The sequence below is a fragment of the Micropterus dolomieu genome, linkage group LG04 (genome assembly GCF_021292245.1).
Source record: "Micropterus dolomieu isolate WLL.071019.BEF.003 ecotype Adirondacks linkage group LG04, ASM2129224v1, whole genome shotgun sequence".
NCBI classification, from domain to species: Eukaryota; Metazoa; Chordata; class Actinopteri; order Centrarchiformes; family Centrarchidae; genus Micropterus; species Micropterus dolomieu.
The window spans coordinates 9,427,234-9,446,840 of record NC_060153.1 but is presented as its reverse complement, the minus strand read 5'-3'; the positions used below and the strand labels follow the sequence as shown (position 1 = coordinate 9,446,840).

Below are 19,607 nucleotides of genomic sequence, written 5' to 3'. Positions count from 1 at the left end.
TGTTTCACAATCCTCTCCAGGGTGCGGTTATCCCTATTGCTTGTACACTTTTTTCTACCACATCTTTTCCTTCCCTTCGCCTCTCTATTAATGTGCTTAGACACAGAGCTCTGTGAACAGCCAGCCTCTTTAACAATGACCTTTTGTGTCTTGCCCTCCTTGTGCAAGGTCTCAATGGTCGTCTTATGGACAGCTGTCAAGTCAGCAGTCTTCCCCATGATTGTGTAGCCTACAGAACTAGACTGAGAGAGCATTTAAAGGCCTTTGCAGGTGTTTTGAGTTAATTAGCTGATTAGAGTGTGGCACCAGGTGTCTTCAATATTGAACCTTTTCACAATATTCTAATTTTCTGAGATACTGATTTGGGGATTTTCATTAGTTGTCAGTTATAATCATCAAAATTAAAAGGAATGAACACTTGAAATATATCAGTCTGTGTGGAATGAATGTATACATTATACAAGTTTCACTTTTTGAATGGAATTACTGAAATAAATCAACTTTTTGATGATATTCTAATTATATGACCAGCACCTGTATGTGAATGAGGCAGGCGTTTTTTTTAATATGGTGCTCTATTGAAGTGCATCAATGTACAGCTTGGGAATGCCTCAGAATTGAGTCAACCCACATAATACTACATCAGAAGTGTCAACAAAAGCATTTTCAGTCATGTCTACTGCAGGGCTATTGTGTTGCATTTCATTACATCATACAGGTGTTTTTATTCTTCTGGCCACTCAGTGAATATCTTCCACTGTGTCTTCTTTGTATAAAAGAGATTTAATAGATTTAGATTTAATAAGCCGGCTGATATCTCACTTTAAATCTTTACCTCAGATATTTGTCAATATCCCACATGGTGCTGTGTGTTAATGTGAGAGACTTGGCAGTCTGCATGCAGATCTGGCTCTGCTGAGGTGGTCCATTAAGACGGTAGGCACCTTAAGGCTCCACAAGCTCGTGCCGTCAGCTGAGCTTGGCAGGTTCGAACAAGTCTTTCGCAACAAAATGCTACAAATGCAGCAATCAACCTCCAATGGGTGTTTGTGAGGAAAAGGCATTTAACAGCCATGCTTTGCATGCTTCAGTATGGATTCATGGACGGATGATAGATAGATAGATAGATTAAATTATCATCGCTCTGAATGAGGACAAAACCTTCATGGTCCTGATTATCCTGTTACACCCCACACTGCTCCTCTGTGAGTGATGGACTGACTACTCTTCACTGTCAGGCAGGGGAAGTCAGCCAGCTGTGTATCCATTAGTAAAACAATGGAAGAAGTATGCCGTCCCCATAGTGCATCTAAACCTCTCGAGTTCTGCTGGAAGAACCTTGTCTGATATTCTGTGCTTGAGAAGAGGTGTCACAGGGTATGCATGAAGGGTAATAATTATCCGCTTGAGTTCCTTTAAGGCTTAGTGCAATTTAGGAACATTATTCAGAGCCTCTGGGTATTAAATACAGGTATTATGCTCACGTCCATTTGATATGCCAGCTTTCCATTCAGTAGAATATCACTGGGGACAAGATGTATCAAAAAAAAAAAAATGCTCTTCTTTTTTGTGCAGTGTGACCGTAACTCCAATTGTTGATTGAGATTAGTTGTGATTTTCAAGCCATAAATGTTCCAAGAAATGAAAAATATGTTGACATTGACATTGTTGACATTGCTGCAGTGTTGATGTGATGAAACCGTGAGCTGATGAATTTTATTAAACCCTCAGTTTTGAGTTCAGAGCGCGTTGAGGTGAACAACTGCCACGGGCTGCATTCAGCATGAAGTGAAGAGTGAGAACATGAAACGGGATTCCATATTCATCGTGTGTGTGTGCATGTGTGTGTGTTTATATATGAGTGTGTAAGAGAAAGCATTAGAGGAAAATGTTTGATTCAATAATCCAGGACCTGTTGCATCTCATGAGGTTGCCGTCTTCTTATTGCTCTCGCTGCACCAAACAGACCTCCCAGACACCTCTCGCCCACTGGGAGCCCGTAGGAGTTCAAACTGTACTCTTTTGCTCAGAGTCTGAGTCAGACAGTCAAATGTCATGCTCCTCAAATTATATATATATATATATATATATATATATATATATATATAATATTTACTTTATTATCATTTTTTAAATCCTCCAGGCAAACTAAATATTAGCTCCACTAGCTCTACCATATTATCATTTCCTGCTACTAGAAAAACAACTAAAAATCTTAGATTTGAAATCCAAGATATCCATTGACTTTTCCTATTCATACGGTCTATGGTTCCATCTGAATTTTATGGCTGCCTCGTCTGCCTGTTGTTTCCATTTTGATAATAATGCTATATTTCATTGACCTTGGATATCAATCTACAAAGGAATTTTTGTAGAGGCAAGGTAAGGCAGGCAAGGTAATGTCTTCAAATTACCTTGACAGTCCAAAACCCAAAAATATTCTATAAACTATCATAGAGAAAAAGGAAAAACAGTACTTATTTTTTAAACACTAGGAACCAGTGAATTTTTGACTATATTGCTTAAAAATTTTATTTAAGACTAATTTATTATATAAAGATAGTTGATGATTCATTTTCGGTCAGTCACCTAATTGATCTAACACTGTTAAATGTGATTACATAAAGACTTTCAAAGAGGCTGGAAAAGAAGAGCTGGTAGAGTAACAAGCATCTGTCAAACAATTTGCTGGATTTTTTTGATGCTGCCAAAAGGAACAAGATTGGTGCTAAACACCACTAAATCACAAAGAAATGACCACAGGGATGATCTATGACAGAATTTCTGGTATTAATGACTGGCCTGACATTTCAAAAGAGCTTTTATTCAGGGCCATTAAAGCACAATGTACAAGGGAGACAAGACCTGGACTTTTTTGCAGTTATGTGGAGCTCTGGCAGAAGACAAAGCATGTCTTTAACCCACAGAATCTTTTGAAAACTGTTAAATGTGATGGTGTTTCTGGCACGGGCCGCTTTCCACTGGGATTCATCATGTGCAGTGATTACTTTGTAATGTCATATAACTGCAAAATAATATGTGACCAATTACGTTATACAGAAGCAGGTGCACCGATAGCAACATAGACTCTTCCAACATGATGCCTCCATATTGTAAGATGATAATTACTTTATGCACACTGATTAATAAACTCAAGTGTGTATAAGAACATGACAATGAAATCAGCTTCCAGTTACCAGATTTAAAAATCACTGAAATGGGAGGTTGTCAGATGTTTTTAAAGGTGTCACCATCCTCCAACTTTAGTGAGTTTTGCCACAGGCAGAGATCTTCTTGTTTTGTTTTATGTAGTATGTTTACAGTTTGGAGGGACAGCAGGTGCCATGTTTGTGCATGTGTGGGTGCATGTCACTCACAGAGATAAGGGCATCTAAACCTGGCTGCTGTCAAGACCTCTCTTTTTCTGTTTTCTTACATTTTCCTTGCTTTTCCTTTCCTTTGCTTCCCTATCCCTATTTCCTATTTCCCTTTCGTTTTTCTCTCCCCTCTTACTGTGTGCATGGAGTTTCTCCCTGCCATGCCTGACTGCCTTCCTGCTTGCCAGGCAGCAGACAAACATTTTCCCTGGATCTGCCACTCTCACTTAGCATCCATCTGTTTTTTTTCCAATGAGGTGATTGGCAGCGGGGGCAAGCATTAGCATTTCCTCATCTTGGCGTAGAGACACTAACAGGCAGGGATAGCGGCAAAGGATGTGCCTTGAATACTGAGCAACAGCCCAGCTCTCTCATCAAGACACAAAAGAAAGCATCTTTGTGGAAAGGAAGTATATCAAGAGAGTTTCTCCTTTGTTTTATAACTAGATTACAGTGTTTTTAAGCTCCTCTGTTAAACACAGTTCAGGTCATTCAGTTTTCATATATTGGATTTATTCAGTGATCTACACAAAGCTCCCATGTGTTCAAGACCTCTTATAATGTTAATGAAAGAGCAATATCTTTATTGTACATTTAGGAAAACAATTCTCTCAGCTTGATCTTTCCTAGCTTCTGATTCATTGACTATTTGCTAGAGTTTAGGTAACATCTCACTGCCAGGCTCTCAAAGTCTGCTTGGATTTTCATCAGTATCCTTAAATGGACTCATTCCTTCGCCCTATTCTCTCCATAAATATGTGGTGAGCCTTGGTGCAGATAAAAAGGTAATCCACACGCACTGTCTGCCAAGAAGCTATTTCTTGCTCTGAGCAGAATAGAACATGGTGTAACAAAAACATCCGGCTGTAATTTCTCTTAGAGGAATTGCAGTGGTTGGGAAATAATCTATATTTCTACACAACATTAATACATGCGTGTTCTCTCTGCAGCAGGAATCATATTATCTTCCACTGTCATGAAATTGTCGGATAGATTCTTTAAACATACGGTACATGAACGCTTTCTCTGACATGTGCTGATGTGATAAATGGAGATAGGACATATACTGTATTTTCAAGAGCACCAGGCAGTACATGGCTTCAAATCTGTCTCACAAGCCCTATAATAACGCAACAGTAATGTGTTCTTCCACTATGTGAGTGTCACTGGTTTACTGATGCACACTGAAGGCTATATTCAAATTGGGTCTGGCAGGCTTTCAACACAGGTCTCCAATTTGACATCGCACAAACCAACATGATCTTATGTGCTATCAGTTTTATTTCCATGACGCAAAGATCTGCTATAGGAGAGCAGTTAATAGTCGTGTTCGGGCACCCTGAGAAAATGTAGTGTGTTATAGTTTTTATTAATTTTGCTATTGCTATAGCAACTATTTTGAAAATCCATTCATTGTTTTATTGAGCAGTAATGGCAAACATTTCCTGATTCCAACATCTCATATTTGACTATTTGATGCTGGTCTTTGTCTTGAATGATAGTCTCTGCATTTTGGACTATTAGCCAGAAGGTGAGTCAAATGGGAGATATGACCTTTGAATCTGGGAAGCATTTTTCACTGTTTACTGTGAATTGACAAATATCACTGCTGTATTAATGCTCTCACTACAAAGGTGCATTTTCTTTCTTGCATACTCAAGTACAGTACATGTAGTAGAATTTGAGCCCTTCAGCGCTATTGAAGAGCTATAATATACTTAAAAATACAGACACAGATTAGTCAAGTTAGTTTTATAAATATATAGCCCAAAATCACAAACTTTCTTTACAATCTGTAAAATTTATGACACCTTATCTGGGAAAAACTCCCCCACATAAACCTTAAAAACAAACAGGTGAAAAAAAACGATAATTACTTTTATATTTATACAAAAGTACACACACTTTTATATTTTCTCTATACAGCCGGAAAATGAAATGAATCATGTGAATGTTTGAAAGCCTCCCTCCAAACAACATTCAAAAGACCCCTGCTTTTCATTAAGACATTTTAATTGGCTGTGAACTAATTATATCATCCCCTCACAGGTGGCCACGGCAGATGGCCTCGTCCAATGGTCTGTGTCGATACGGGGCCAGGGTGGACTGCTGCTGGGGATGGACACGTCGCTCCTGGGGTCACTGCCAGCGTGAGTGCCACCGTGCCTGCTGCTGCTGCTGGGGGCAAACAGGGCTAACAAGGTTGCGAGGTTTCAAGCTGGGGACAGAGATGCTATTAGACAGCGGAGACACTGTAACGCTAGCACAGTAACTAGAGGCTTGGGGAAACACATAAACATGCACATTCTCACAACAGTACAGCTAATGGAGCATCACACCTGGGACAATGTTTGAGGAAAGATTGATGATAATGGCTGGCTGGACTGGAGGACTGGCTGACATTTATATTCACACTGCGGGTGGCCATAATGAGGGAGAGACCGTAGCTGCAGCTGTACCAGATCCAAGGGTAGATAAGACATTGATTATAGATCACTACTGTCCAAAAACAAGCTAGCTAACACTGCCTGAACAAGAAAAATCACAATCCATGGTGTACAGACAAACCTCAACTCATCGGTACATTCAGCAATACTACTTAAAGGATTCAGAGGATGTGTCCTGTTAGTACCACACGCCTGTGTAAGATGAACCATATGAAATATCAACACGTCACATTTTCGACATATTTACATTGTGTAAAGAGCCTGTGCTCTCCTGTAATGCTAACCAGGGATGTGTGAATATACTACCATGTGTTTTAAATCTGGCTAGTTGCCTGAAATCTTCTGCATGGCTTGGTACCTGTGCTGGTATTAGCTGCTGCTTTGCTGTGGAGTTTTAATCAAGAAGGGGTTAACACAGGCCTTTTCCACAGCAGGAAATTAGCAACTTGAAGGAATGGTTAGACATTTTTGAAAATACACTTATTTGTTTCCTTGCCAAGACTTAGGCAAGAAAATCAATACTACTCTCATATCTGTCTGTTCAAAATGAAGCTATGGTCAGCTGTTGATTAGCTCAGAATAAAGACTGTAAAAGGGGGGAATAGTTAGCCTGGCTAATCTAAAACTGCTGCTACACTACACATTAATGAATAAGAAGATAATCATTAGTGAGCTTTGGAGGTTCTGGTTGGTGGATTTCTTTAGACAGAGTCAGGCTAGCTGTTTCCAGTCTCTATGCTAAGCTAACCTATTTGGCTTCTAGCTGTAGCTTTATTTTAAGAGTGGTATTGATCTTCTCATCTAACTCAATATATGCAATGTGGATTTATTGAATGGATTTAATATATAGCCATTGTCACAGGTTCTGGTTTTGATTCCACTGTTTTCCACCCGCTTCAGGCATGTCATCCTAAAACAAAAATTTGGATATGCTCAATTGTGATTAGTTAAGCCATCACATCACAACAAAGGACAACTGTAATAAACACAAGAACACAGCAGTAACCAACATTTCACTACTGCAACCACTTTGATCATCATTGATAAATTTTGCTGTTGCTGTTTGAGACCTGTAACTTTCACAAGTTGATCTTTCAAATTATCTCTCTCTACTTTCTGGTGTTGTCCATCCTCTATTGGAATTTTTTCCATCTTCATTGGCATATCATTTTCCATTTTAAGTTCACATAAACGTGAAAGAAAATCAATGTCATCAATGTGTTGTCCCACACATCTGCTCTTCTCTACCAAAGCACACATGGCATGTTCTCTTTTTAATCAGTGAAAAGCGCCATTGCATTTTCAGTGAATCATGTGAAAAATGTCCCAGTCCGTAAAACAGTGGAAATACAAAACAGAATGTAACATACAAATTCTTAAAAGTTGAGATTTTTTGGAAGCTCCATATTATGGGCTGTTAGATTCCTGCTGTGGTTCATAACTCTGCATGTCGGTTCTGGCCACATATTTATATCTTGTTAAAATATTATTTATTAATTCACTCATTTTGCGTTTTTCATTCTGAAATGACCATATTCTGATTTATGTTCTTATAATATCGAAACTCATCATGTCATGATTAACTGTAGCTGGCCTGTATATTTTTTGTGGAAAATATTTCACACACTGCTTGTTGGGTCCAAAGGTTTGTGTTGCTGCAGCAAAAATGTTGTTAAATTTATTTATTAGTTTATTTGACAGGGACAGTGTGCATTAATTAACATTGCTGCAAATGCACCAGAATTAGCCAAAAGGCTATTTTTCATCCGTTGTCCCTTTTTTTTTTTGCTGGGTTTAGCTGCTATTTTTTACTTTAATTTCATGTAAAAGTGGCAGAGTGCCATTTTGTCACTTGATGTTGGAGTGCACTGCAGGATTTCTTATTTTGTTCTGGAGAATATAAACAGTATTACTTCAGTTCATGGCCCCAGTGTTTTGTATCCCTTTTACCCAGACTAACCTAAGGTCTTTGCAACACAAATCTGCTTTTTATCCACGTCTCGCTTGATGTCTGTTAGACACAAAATATGATAATTTTATTATTGCGTAAACTCTTGGAGTCAGAAAAAAACTTGGAGGTGGTGGATTCGTGGTGGATTCGTGGTTGTAAATTAGAGGTTTTTTTTAATGTAATATTTGGCCCTGTTCAAAAACCTCCTACCTTTTTCCAAGGCCTTGACACTTGAACTACACAGTCTGTGCTGGAATGATTTAGGCAAAAGCACCACTCAGACAGCTCAATTGTATCATTCGATAGTGTTTGTTTGAACATGAGGCCAGACTCAGCAGTAATCCTGGCAGGAGTCAGCCATCTCAATGCCCAATACCTCCCAGTGCATCTGTACTGGGCTCTCTGCCTTTACAGCTTCCCATGGTTTGGCAATTCAAGGTGGAATAGATGTGGGTTTTGGATGAGGACCAGACAGAATAGGATGACTTTATTATCACGGAAGCTTAGATTAGGGTGCAAGATGTGATTCATGGATCCATATTTTACCCACTTAAAACCCAAACATTGATGAAAATTGAAACAGCAACAACAACAGCATAGTTACAGTTCCATAAGACAAAATATTAATTGTTTTGCTTGTAGACAACAAGGACGATGGCGCATCTTAGGTGACATTCATTCAATAATAAATTAAGCACATACATTAGAAAGGTCATGTTTGCGTCAATAACCCGAGCAGACCAAACAGCAGTGTGTGAACATGTTTTCTTTTTTGTTCTGGAGTCTCACATATCCCAATGTTGATCCAAAAATATGAGCTAATTTTGAGCTTAACCACCATATCAAGCTGCTACAGTACTTTCACACAACACTCAAACCACTTTTCTTTTTTCATCAAAACCATGTCTGTTCTGTGAGTTAAATCATTCAGTGAGTGCTTGCCTTAATGCTTCCAAATGCCCCTGACTGGGTGCACAGCTCAAATCCTTTCACTTGAGACTACAATCAGTATTCCATCAAGTCAGTAAGGTGCTGATTTAAACCGTAGAGGAGGGAGGTGGAAGGTTTGAGAAAGAAATAAAGGGTAATCATGGGGGTGTATGTGTGTGTGAGAGGATATAGTTGTTACAGATTTCAGTTCTTGGCAAGTTTTTGTGACGATAAAAGAGTTTCATTTGGAGCAATTGGATTGTGGCTTTCTTAGACACGGAGCTCCGCGATCAGTTTGTCCAACTTCTCTAAAAGAATGAGAAACTCAATAGATCAACCTTGATTTTTCCAGAACTGAAAGAGTGAGAGAGAGAGAGGGCAGAAAGGACTTAAAGTTGGAGAAAGTAAAAATCCTGTGCTGTAAGGGAAATGGTTCAGAGGTAAGGAGTTAGAGATGATTGCTGCTAGAGTTGGAGAGAGACGTCGGAAGAGGGAGACAAGTGAGAAAACCGGGCAGATGGAGAAAGAGAGAGAGGGGAGCTTTAGATTTATAGTAAACTGAAGCTCCACTTATAATGTTCTGACAGGCCATCCGGCAGGCAGAGCCACACTTGAAGCTACTTATTCTAACCAGCTGCCATCATGATCATTTTACTGCCACTGGGAGCATTTGAACATTTGTTCAGCAATTACACTTCCAGTGTAATACAGTTTCCAGTAATACTTTAAAAAAAAATATATTTTCATCTCCATTCTTGACGAAGATGGAAAACTGTCTAGTCGACAAGTTGATCCCACTGACTTTTTATCCAAATGGTCCACTCAGTCAGTCACGTCAGATATGTGAGCCTGACTTGAAGTTCAGGCTAGTTTCATCCATATTAGATTTTTTGAAAAGTAAAATTTTTTCAGCTTTTGCTCGGAAAATCAAGAAGACAGATATTCATTAATTCATAACAACTTTAGTGTACTCACTAAAGAACTCATGATAATACAGCCCAGTATTCATCTGAATTATGTTCAAATTGGACCATTCTGCACTCATGATAATGTCCAATGACGGAAGTGTGCCATGTATGTAGCAAGGGTGTGATGGGTGGGGTGGCGGATTCAGAAGTCCATGTCTGTTCAAAGGCCTGCAATTAATGTTTGTTTGTTTGTTTGTTTTTTTATTTCACTATACCTAAATCCCAATCTTTCCATAACCGTAACCATACATTAACCATCGTTTATTTGCCATAACCACTTCTTTCCCTAGCATTGGCATTAACATAGTTGCAACGTTCAGATATTGTCTCATCCAGTGATTCATCATTCAGCTGCCCCCCTAAACACATTGGCAGTGAACATAAAAAAGTAATTCAGTGTAATTTGGGGTTTTGTAGAATCTTCCGATATCAACTTTCTTGTCTGGAGATAGGGTTGGATTGTACTCCTACTGATACTGTAGCTACAAAAAGAAAGACTTTAAACGTGACTTGGACTTGTCGAGTGACGGCTGCCTGAAGACCTGACTTGAGATTTGAAAACAAAAACATTCAAGTTAACATTCAAATCAACAGGTCTCAGGTTTTGACCAGGTAAAATACTGGAACAATGAAACACCTCAGGAAAATATACACTGCTTTGACAGGTAAACCATCAAAAGGTGTGACATGTTAATGGTCAGAATTCAGAGGCCTGAAAGGCTTGAATTGCCTTGCAGTTTGCTTATGAAGACTTTGTGCTTGACTAGGACATGTCTCAAAGGGTTTGACTGGATTTTGATTAATTTCAGTCTTCCCAAAGGCTTAAGAACAGCTCTGGAAGCAAGACTTTTTTCTGCGTTGTAAAGGAACTGGGTTGAGTATCACCTCCATATTAAATAGATCACACATTATTATTTCCTCAGAGGTCCTGGTGGATTTTACAAATCCATTGAGACCGGGATTTAGTTTGATTGAGTGCAGTCTTTGTTTCGACAAATAGTTTGGACAGGATTAAGGCAGGACTTTTGAATTGGTAATGTGAGCGATGAAAGCGGAAAAGTGATACCTCAGTTTAACTTTATCATGATTTTCTGTGCAGTTTCCTTGTCTGCTCTACTTTCTTTCATGATCACTGGGCTGTAAAGGCCCATCTAAATGTGTTCCTTTTCAGCTGCTGAGGGTAATAAAGTAAAAAAAAATTACGGGTTTGCTCGTAAAAATTAGAGGCAATATATGAAGAAATAAAAGACACATGTTCAGAATTATGTGAAGCAATTCGGGCTTTAAAGGCACTTCAAACAATCTGTTCAAAGTCCAGTAGCTGCAGCATTTATTTTTATATTAAATGCTTTGATCTCATTGAATGATGTTGGTGCTTTCAGTGCTGTGATGTAATTTTAAGGCTGTTTCACAGTGTGTGAGGGACAACTGCTTAATTCACCTCCATTTAGATCTGAGTGATAAGGAATATCTTTTTCAGAAATAAGAGAGAATCCCTTGAGACAGATTTGCAATACGGCGCACACAATAAAGGAATGAGTTAGGGATGAATCAGGATCAACCTCCTAATTAATTACAGTATCGTAAAGTGTTTATTAAATTATTAAAACTCATTTGTAAATGTATTCAGCTGTACTTATTACCTAGCAGCAACTGGGAATATGTATGACTCCAGAACTCCAGACTGTGTGTGAGTGCATGTTTTTGTTTTTTCCAGGAACGTTTGCTTGTCAAAATCAGCAGGCTCTGCCCTCTACCATCATGTTTATTTTATTTTTCTACCAAAGACTAAACAATGCCCACAACCTCTGTTTGTTTGGCTATTTGTTTTGCAGCTCTCTACGCCTTAACTCACAGAGTAGCCGGGATAAGGTGCCAGCCCCAAGGTTAGCTCCAAATGTTTCTTGAAATAATCTTGCTAGACATGTATCGCTGGGGGCACATCCTCTGAATCCCGGGCTCACTCACTTATTTATAGAGCCAAGCCCCCCCACACACACACACACACAACCCACCGAACACCACTAACACCTTACGGCCCTTGAGACCGGCCATCTTCTTCCCTCTGGCCTCAGATCTATGCAAACAGCTTACACTCCGCAGACCTGATTTCACCTCAAGCCTTCTGACATGAATTATGCTGACGTTCTTCAATGTCTCATTAAGATTCAACTGCATCTCTAGTCGACCCATTAAAATAGTAATGAAACCCTTTAAGTTGAAATCCATAATGCTTTTTAATTAATATATCTGTAATATATCCATCCATGTGGTGCAGAGTACAAACTGACTGTGGTTGAGGGTGCTCAGCATGTGTAACTACTTAGAAATCTTGATAGGATCAGTCATGTTAAGAATGCCAATGCCATCATACTTCATCACTTCACTTGTTTAAATGAAGTAATCATCATGACATTACCCGGTCGATTGATGACAGTGCATACAAACAACAAGAAGATAAAAAAAACTCGGGCCAGATACTAGATGATCTGCATAGCCTATATATGCTGACATTAGTCCTGAACCAATAATTAAATAATCATTACAAGCAGCCTAAGGTAATTACATAGTTGGTTGCAAGACAATGCAACTTGTAATTAACTAAGTAACGATTTTTCCTTATTTTGATGAAGTAATGCATTATATTAGAATAAAAATTCATACACAATATTAGTATCCATTAAAAATTCATACTGTCCTTCATATTTACTGTCGGGCATCTATGAACTGTCAATAAATCATAAGAATCTGCATCAGTACCAGCCGTATGTGGTCCTGAGAAATGGCTGATGTAAACCAGAGTGAAAGTGTGTCATCACTCGGCATGTTTTGATGGTGTTCATGGAACGAGGGTCATACATGCTATGTTTGGCCTTCAAGCTGGTAAGACCATTTTTAGTCCTCCGTGTCCTCTACTGTGGTTAATGAACACTGGCCGTTTCCCTGATCTCTCTGCCATGCCAGAGGCTTAAAATACCCTCAGAGGAAAGGCCTGTTGATGGCCGCCTCTGATCCTGCTAATCAAATCCTCTACATGTTGGAAGATAACAAAAAGCACTCTGCTTGACTACCCTCTAACTAACAACATCAGAAGCATCTTTCCTTTTATCTGCTGTCCAGACCAAGGTCTAATAAATTTCATCTTCCAGAAAAGTACAACCATTTTCTTTTTCCTCCAACAAATTGGGCCATTTTTAATTCCTAAATCTGAACTTTTGCTCCTCTGTGTGTTACCACCATAGCTTATATCACGTGCCTCTCCAAATGGGCTAACAATACTTTTCTATTTGATTACATGGCCTAATAAAGTGGAATGAGTCTGGAGATGTTATCGACTGCAGTTAAAGGATTCATCACATACCTTTGTGCCTTTGAATTCAGTTTGAACAATGTTACAGACCGAAACCCGAGGAGTTGTTCTTCCTGGATCGCCCTTCTGCTCTGCAAGCTGGATAGGCATCAATGGAAATTTCTGAGATTGTAACTCAATTCTGAAAGTATGCATTTCATATATAGAGTATAATTCAACCCTTTGTTCTTCAGTTCTGTTACATGTCCTGCAGTATGTGTTAAAGGATCTTTCACCTTAATTTTTAGCATTTATAAAAATAATTGTAAAAAAAAGAAACAGAGAGTGAATATCTCCACCTGCACAATTCAATGCAAACATATGCAAGCCATGTGTGATCAAAGTTTATGGCAGTTTGTGTAAAACAGACGACACAGTTAGGCAGTGTTGGCTCACTAAGAACTAAACTAAGAACGTGTTCAGGCCGACCGTAGTATTGTGTCAAAAAAATATTTTTTGATCTACCTATCAAATACTGTGGGAAAAGCCGATTGCTGGTAAATTACTTTTTGGTGTGAATAGTGTGATTCTACAATTTTATCTCGTTAACATTGACTGTGTTTATATGTAAAAAATATTCAGCCCTCATTGCAAAAAAGAGAATATTCCCGCTAAGATGTTTACATGGCTAACGAGAATCAGGATTCCACTAATATTCACGTTCACGTGCAGCCGTGCATATGTCTGCAGCCGCTTGAGCCATTTTGCTTTATTGCATCAAAATAGGAGGCAAACACAGCCTCCCTCTTTAGTTCAACCATCTTCTTGAAAAGGTCAGTTTTGAAATATTTGCACATATCCAAAAACCTGTTGATATCCATTTCTTTCATAATGTTTATGAGTATTCACTGTATACATGTCCAAAGAATGGTCTGAATAACATCCGGCATATCCCACATGTCTTAATCGGAAAATGCTACATTTGAGGTGAGGCCTAGTTCAAAATATCCAAACTGAATATGATGTTTACATCACCAGTAGAATGTTGGCATGCTGAGGCAAAGGATAGCTCTCCAGAAACTGTTGTCTAATATTATAAACGGAAGTGCTCTGATAAACCCCAAACATCATGTATTTATCACCCAAACTAGACTTCCTGGATCATTTTTCATCTTCTTACTGGCATCTACAACAATACCAACACAGCCCCTTGCATCTTTTTAATGCAGTGCTATTTACTGAATGTCCGTTACCAGTTCATCATTAATTTATCCATGAAGTCTGTTAAGTAGTTTTTAAACTATCCTTCTAATCGTTATAATGACCAACAAAAAACAATACTCCTTAATGGAGGTTATGTACCAAGAAGGTAGTTCGGGTGTAATATGTAAGACATCACTGACACAACAAAATAATAAACCCTACGGCTGTATTGCCACAAATAAAACTACACTTTTCCAGATACACAACAAACTTGCTGGTGTAATAAGCACCCTACTCTCTCAAATGCACACACCCTCACACACGTATGTACTGCCTCTTCCACCACTGTGATAATTAAGTCCTCTGATTGCACTGTATTATGACAGAATTAATGAAGCTTTTAATGAAAATTAGTAACACTTGGCTGAGGCCCAGTGTATCAGACATGCTTAGCAGCAAGCTGCAGGAAGCGCAGTCAGATAAGCAGGGCAAGCCTCCAGCTCACTGAGACAGAACACAGACAGTGAAACTGTGCAGCTCCTGCGACTACCACGTCTCTGTACACACTCAAAATATCACAATGTAGGATCTACAGGGCAGCGCTTTACTGAGGCACTAATTATAATCTACTGTTTTGGTGCTCTAATTGTTCCAACTTCAGTCTAAGGGGGGAATAGTATTCGCCTAGGTAATCCTTGTTGGCTGGATGCCAGTGTAAATATCACTGCTGCATTTTAGAACCAGGAAAATCAAAAATTAGTGTTAAAATGTCAAACCTCTCATTTATCTCATGCAGTGTGAAATGATTTATTGTCAGTAAGGGCAATAAAACTTTCCCAAGATCCAACTCGGTCCAATGTGGGTGAAAAAAACACGGTGGGGCTAGCTGTAAATGGCTGCTCTATTATCATTAGTCAATGATAATAACATTGTCACGCAAGGAGAAAGAAACAAACACATTTCCTATATGAATGAGGCATCATGCTGTCTTATTGCTGTGATGTGGGGTAAACAGATAATTTACAGCCAAGTCAAGAAGTAGTGGGATTAAGTGCTTTGTCATCCTGATCTTGTACAAGTAGTGTTCCAAGGTTGCTGCACTGATCTGTCTCTTACCCTTTGAATCCTCCATGAATAGCTCTGTGCCAGCCTGGCTGTAAGCACGGAGACTGCGTGGGACCCAATAAGTGCAAGTGCCACCCTGGTTTCACCGGCAAGACCTGCAATCAAGGTAAGCTCTCGCCTGGAACTCGTAGACATTATGAAAAAAAAAAGTTGTTACTTTGCAGTTGCACGCGATTATTTTATTTGTCATAGGGCACTTAAAAAAAAAAGAAAAAAAGAATGGTCCTACTGAACACTCATGACTGGAAAGCCCGTCACCAAGGGACACACACAGGCCTGCTGACATGCCCTTGCCCTGAGTGATGGCAGGGTAATCATAGTTTATTTTGGCCAGGTCTCCACCGCACAACACCAGTGTATTACAGGTACCACTTACTCATGGAGCGGAAGCTGGTTTGCCACCAGCAGGCCATAGTGAGATACTGTAATCACAAGGGGAGGAGGCGGAGAGAGAGAAAGAGAGAGCTGATTCAGCTGGAATGGAAATGAGTGGTGAGGCTATGTTGAATGATCCCAGAAGTGCATCCTCTCCTGTGAAGATAACATCTCAATTACTGACCTGAGATAACTCGGATTGGCTGAGTGCAACCAATGCTATTGAAAGTGTGCTTCAGTGTGTGTGTGTGGTGTGTGTGTGAGTTTTTGTGCATTTTCATCACTGACAGATTGGACATGTTGAAAAGCGTTAAAGCGTCCCAGTTAGCCGTAAGTTGACAGGCACCCAAGCAGCCTGGAATTCATGCCCTAAGACAGGAATAGGATAGTGTATAATTAAAAACAAGGTTGAGTTGGTGGAGGAGGGGGGTGAGGTCGGGGTGGGGTGTTGAAATCCTTTCCGGAATGTTCCAAATGACTCATCCAGCATTTTGAGGCTATAGGTGGCTCCCGTCTGCCCGGCCAGACGGCTGCACTTTGTCTTAATCTGCAACAAAAGGGGAGAGGAAAAAGGATCTCCGTCCTATATCCAACTACAATAGACTCTGCTGCCAACCATTCAGACAGACTTATCTGACAAATGTGATTCCAAGACCTTTCAAGATGAAACTGTACTTTCAAGTGTCCATCGAACCCCCATTTGTCCAATAAGCTCTAGACATTTTACAGAGCTTACCATTTTATTCAGCTTTGAGTGGCAGATTTGCCCTTTCAGCCTATTTAGGTGGAGATAACCTTGGATTCTGTTTTGAGCTGGCACACGCTATGGAAACCAATTTAATTATTCAGAAGCCATAGATTAGATTTTCTCATTTAAATGCAGCCTCCGTTAAACATTGATTTGAGGTTTACTATTGATGTGCCAGGTTGCCAATGTTTTGAAGCATTCTAACACCCTGCCCCTCTGGAGCCCTACATTTATCTTGAAGACTCACCTGGAGGGGTGAAATAATTTGCCCAAAGCTGCTTCCCTGGTCTCCTTGTTGCTAAAGGTCAAGTAGTCACCCTGATGCACTGTAAAACATCATATGGCAATTTAGTGGAATCAACTAATCTTCTAGAATTAACTTAATGTATATATAATATTATATATATAATTTAAAGTTAATTAAACTTAGAATTTCAAATTTTTGAACATGACTCTTTTGATTTTAGGTGATTAGTTCAACAAGTTCACTGAATTCATTAAATTAATGTGAATAAAGAAGCATGTTCAGCACATCAGCAACAGAGTTCCCAGCCCGCATTGTCTGTTTTGTAGTGTGAAGAAAAAAAGACACAATGAAAAATTGCTTTGATATATGTCTTTAATGTGTGTCTTTATATATTAAGTCACAACTGTCCCTTATTATAATAATGAAACCAATGCGAACCATGATGAAAGTTTGTATCCAATTCAGTCCCTTTCCCACTTTAAACCGAAAACTCAAATTTAATTCAGTCAACTGCCATTTGTAGGGCAGTAGGGAAAATATTGTTTTTAAGTTGAACTACCTTAACATGTTTTAAATTGTAGCTTTTAAATCACGTAATGATTGGTACGTTTTGTGCATTATAATGTCTCCAAGGAAGGTGCCTAATGAGTAGTGGAAATTGAAATATAATAATGCAGACTTACTGTATATAAACCTGCACGCACAGAGAGACGCACAGAGAGATATGTATTTTGCATGCACACACAAATGGTCACACATTCCTCCTCTCTATATCTGGGAGGTGTGGACAGATGTGTGACCCTGGAGGCACTCTGGCTAACAAGAGTGTTAAACACCTTTGGGACACGGGATGTATGGAGCAAAAACAAACCGCAGAGGAAACATGAGAACAAACATGGCAGATACTGTACCGTATTGACTTCATCCCTCTCAGCATCATAGCCATATTTTCCTCTGTCAAATCTTTGTGAGCTGGTACCGTAATGAGAAATTTATACCTCATGGACTAGATCTCTGTTTTTAGTGCCAACTATTTTACCTGCCAAATCATTTCACCTTGGTGTTTGCTTTCATTACTTTTCCTATATAAAAAAATCTCAAAACCTGAATGGGATATCATTTGAATGGATCTGATTATGTTCATCATTAAATTAAGAGGCACTCATCTGTTAAGAATAATAAGCACTACTTTGAGAATCTGTATCATTTTCAGAAGGTGCTTCACCTTTGGTGCTGATGAGAATTGTATCTGTCATACAGATACGCTTTTGTTGCACAAATAAACTCATTAAAGGGATAATCTGTTTAACAGTTTGGCAGCAGAATCTCCCCGCTGATCCAATCATTTTAATAAGATGATTATTCCGTGCAGGTGGATTTAATTAGGTGTAGTTGACCTGCTGTTAAGACACTATTAAAATATTTCGGAATGACGTTTCAGACATTAGAAGCAATACAGCTGCAGTGCCTCCAGATGCTGCTTTCTTCTTTTCCCTCATTGTCTGACAGCCAACTATATAATTAATACCACTTGAAGTATTATAGTCTTGCACTGTGGTTAAAGAAAGTATACTGGATCTGTTTTTAGAATATTAGCCAATATCTGGACCTTTCACTGCTTTATCTTGGCAAATCCACATTGCTGTCTCGGAAAATGTTATTACTTCCACTAATCTTCTCATGAATTTAATTCAGTCTAGGTGTAGACAGATACTTTAGGGTTGTTGGTTTAGAAGCAGATCCCTCTCTGTTACTGTTTGTCTTCCTGGCTGTCTGCTGTTAACGTTCAAACATACAGCTGCAAGTATTTTAAGAATTGCATGTATGTCATCAAACTGTGTATTTTCCTTCAATTATCGACTAATTACTCCAAATTGTATTTGTTTTATCTATGTTCCATTTTGTAACAAGGTCATTAAAGGGGTATGAAGTAATGTTTGACTTTAACAGACCTCTATAAGTAGGATGTAGGAACTGGAATAAAAAGATATGTGAAATATAAAGTCACATTTCCACTGTAAAGATGAGTAAGCAAGTAAGTTACTTCCAAGGTTGAACAAAAAATATGAAGAGGCAACATATTTCAATATAAAACACTATGGCAGTATGACTGTATGTCCTCATTACCAGGTGCTTGCTTTGTAGGACAGTCCTCTGTTACTGAGCCAATGAAAAGTCACGTAGAATGGCAGGAAGGTGTTACATGACTACAGGCCAAATTTTAAAGGAGCATTAAAATGTCAGCACCTGGCCAAGTGGTTGTTGAGATCAGATCAATAATGCCATCCACCGCCTGCAGATTCTTTGAGGTTATTTTGTGTTATCACAGAGCAAAAAACTCGCCCTGTTAAATGAATGTGTCAACATACTTGACTGTTCTCTATGCTGTCTATTTTACTATGGCTGCAAACTGTCGTAGAATTCAGTTATTATTATATTATTATATGTTATTATTTATGCCGCATAATGTACTTTTTTGTCCCATGTGTATCAGTCTCAGATCAGATAATCATGCAGAATTTGTCTCTGGGGGAGATTTGTAGCACGATACCGAAGCCCCATGTTCCAGTAAAACTACCCTGTCTTGCAATTTCACGTGATTTATAGATTTATTGTCCAGCATATGTATGTGAATATGGATTTACAGACTATAAAGTTGAGTAGCACCTATTTTGCACGCCTACATACATTTGCTTTGGAAGAAAGACAAACTCTTATTAGACAGTGCTGCACTTGTTAGATAATTCTCTCAGTGAATTATTAATTTTCGCTACTAAAATGTCTTACACTAATATCCATCCATGGTGCCTATTTGCAGATAAATATTTGTGTCCTCAGAAGAGTTGGCAAGAGTGCAGTAGGCTTGCATAACTTCTCAGTTTAGTTACTGCATCCCTCTATAGGGAAAAGCTTCAATGATTTGAAGTGTGCAAAACAGTCAGAGGTC

At 38.9% G+C, this 19,607-nt stretch overlaps 1 protein-coding gene across 5 annotated transcripts in view; it reads left to right on the top strand.

Moving 5' to 3' along the window:
* Positions 1 to 19,607, top strand: part of npnta (nephronectin a) — a 53,208-nt gene that overhangs the window by 3,983 nt on the left and 29,618 nt on the right. For 3 of the 5 annotated variants that reach the window (XM_046047384.1, XM_046047386.1, XM_046047389.1), the window contains exons 2-4: positions 5,427 to 5,527; positions 11,509 to 11,559; positions 15,304 to 15,396. In XM_046047384.1, the coding sequence (XP_045903340.1) occupies positions 5,427 to 5,527; positions 11,509 to 11,559; positions 15,304 to 15,396 (245 nt within the window). The remainder of the gene's footprint in view (positions 1 to 5,426; positions 5,528 to 11,508; positions 11,560 to 15,303; positions 15,397 to 19,607) is intronic. The other 2 variants (XM_046047385.1, XM_046047387.1) reach the window with 1 other exon arrangement.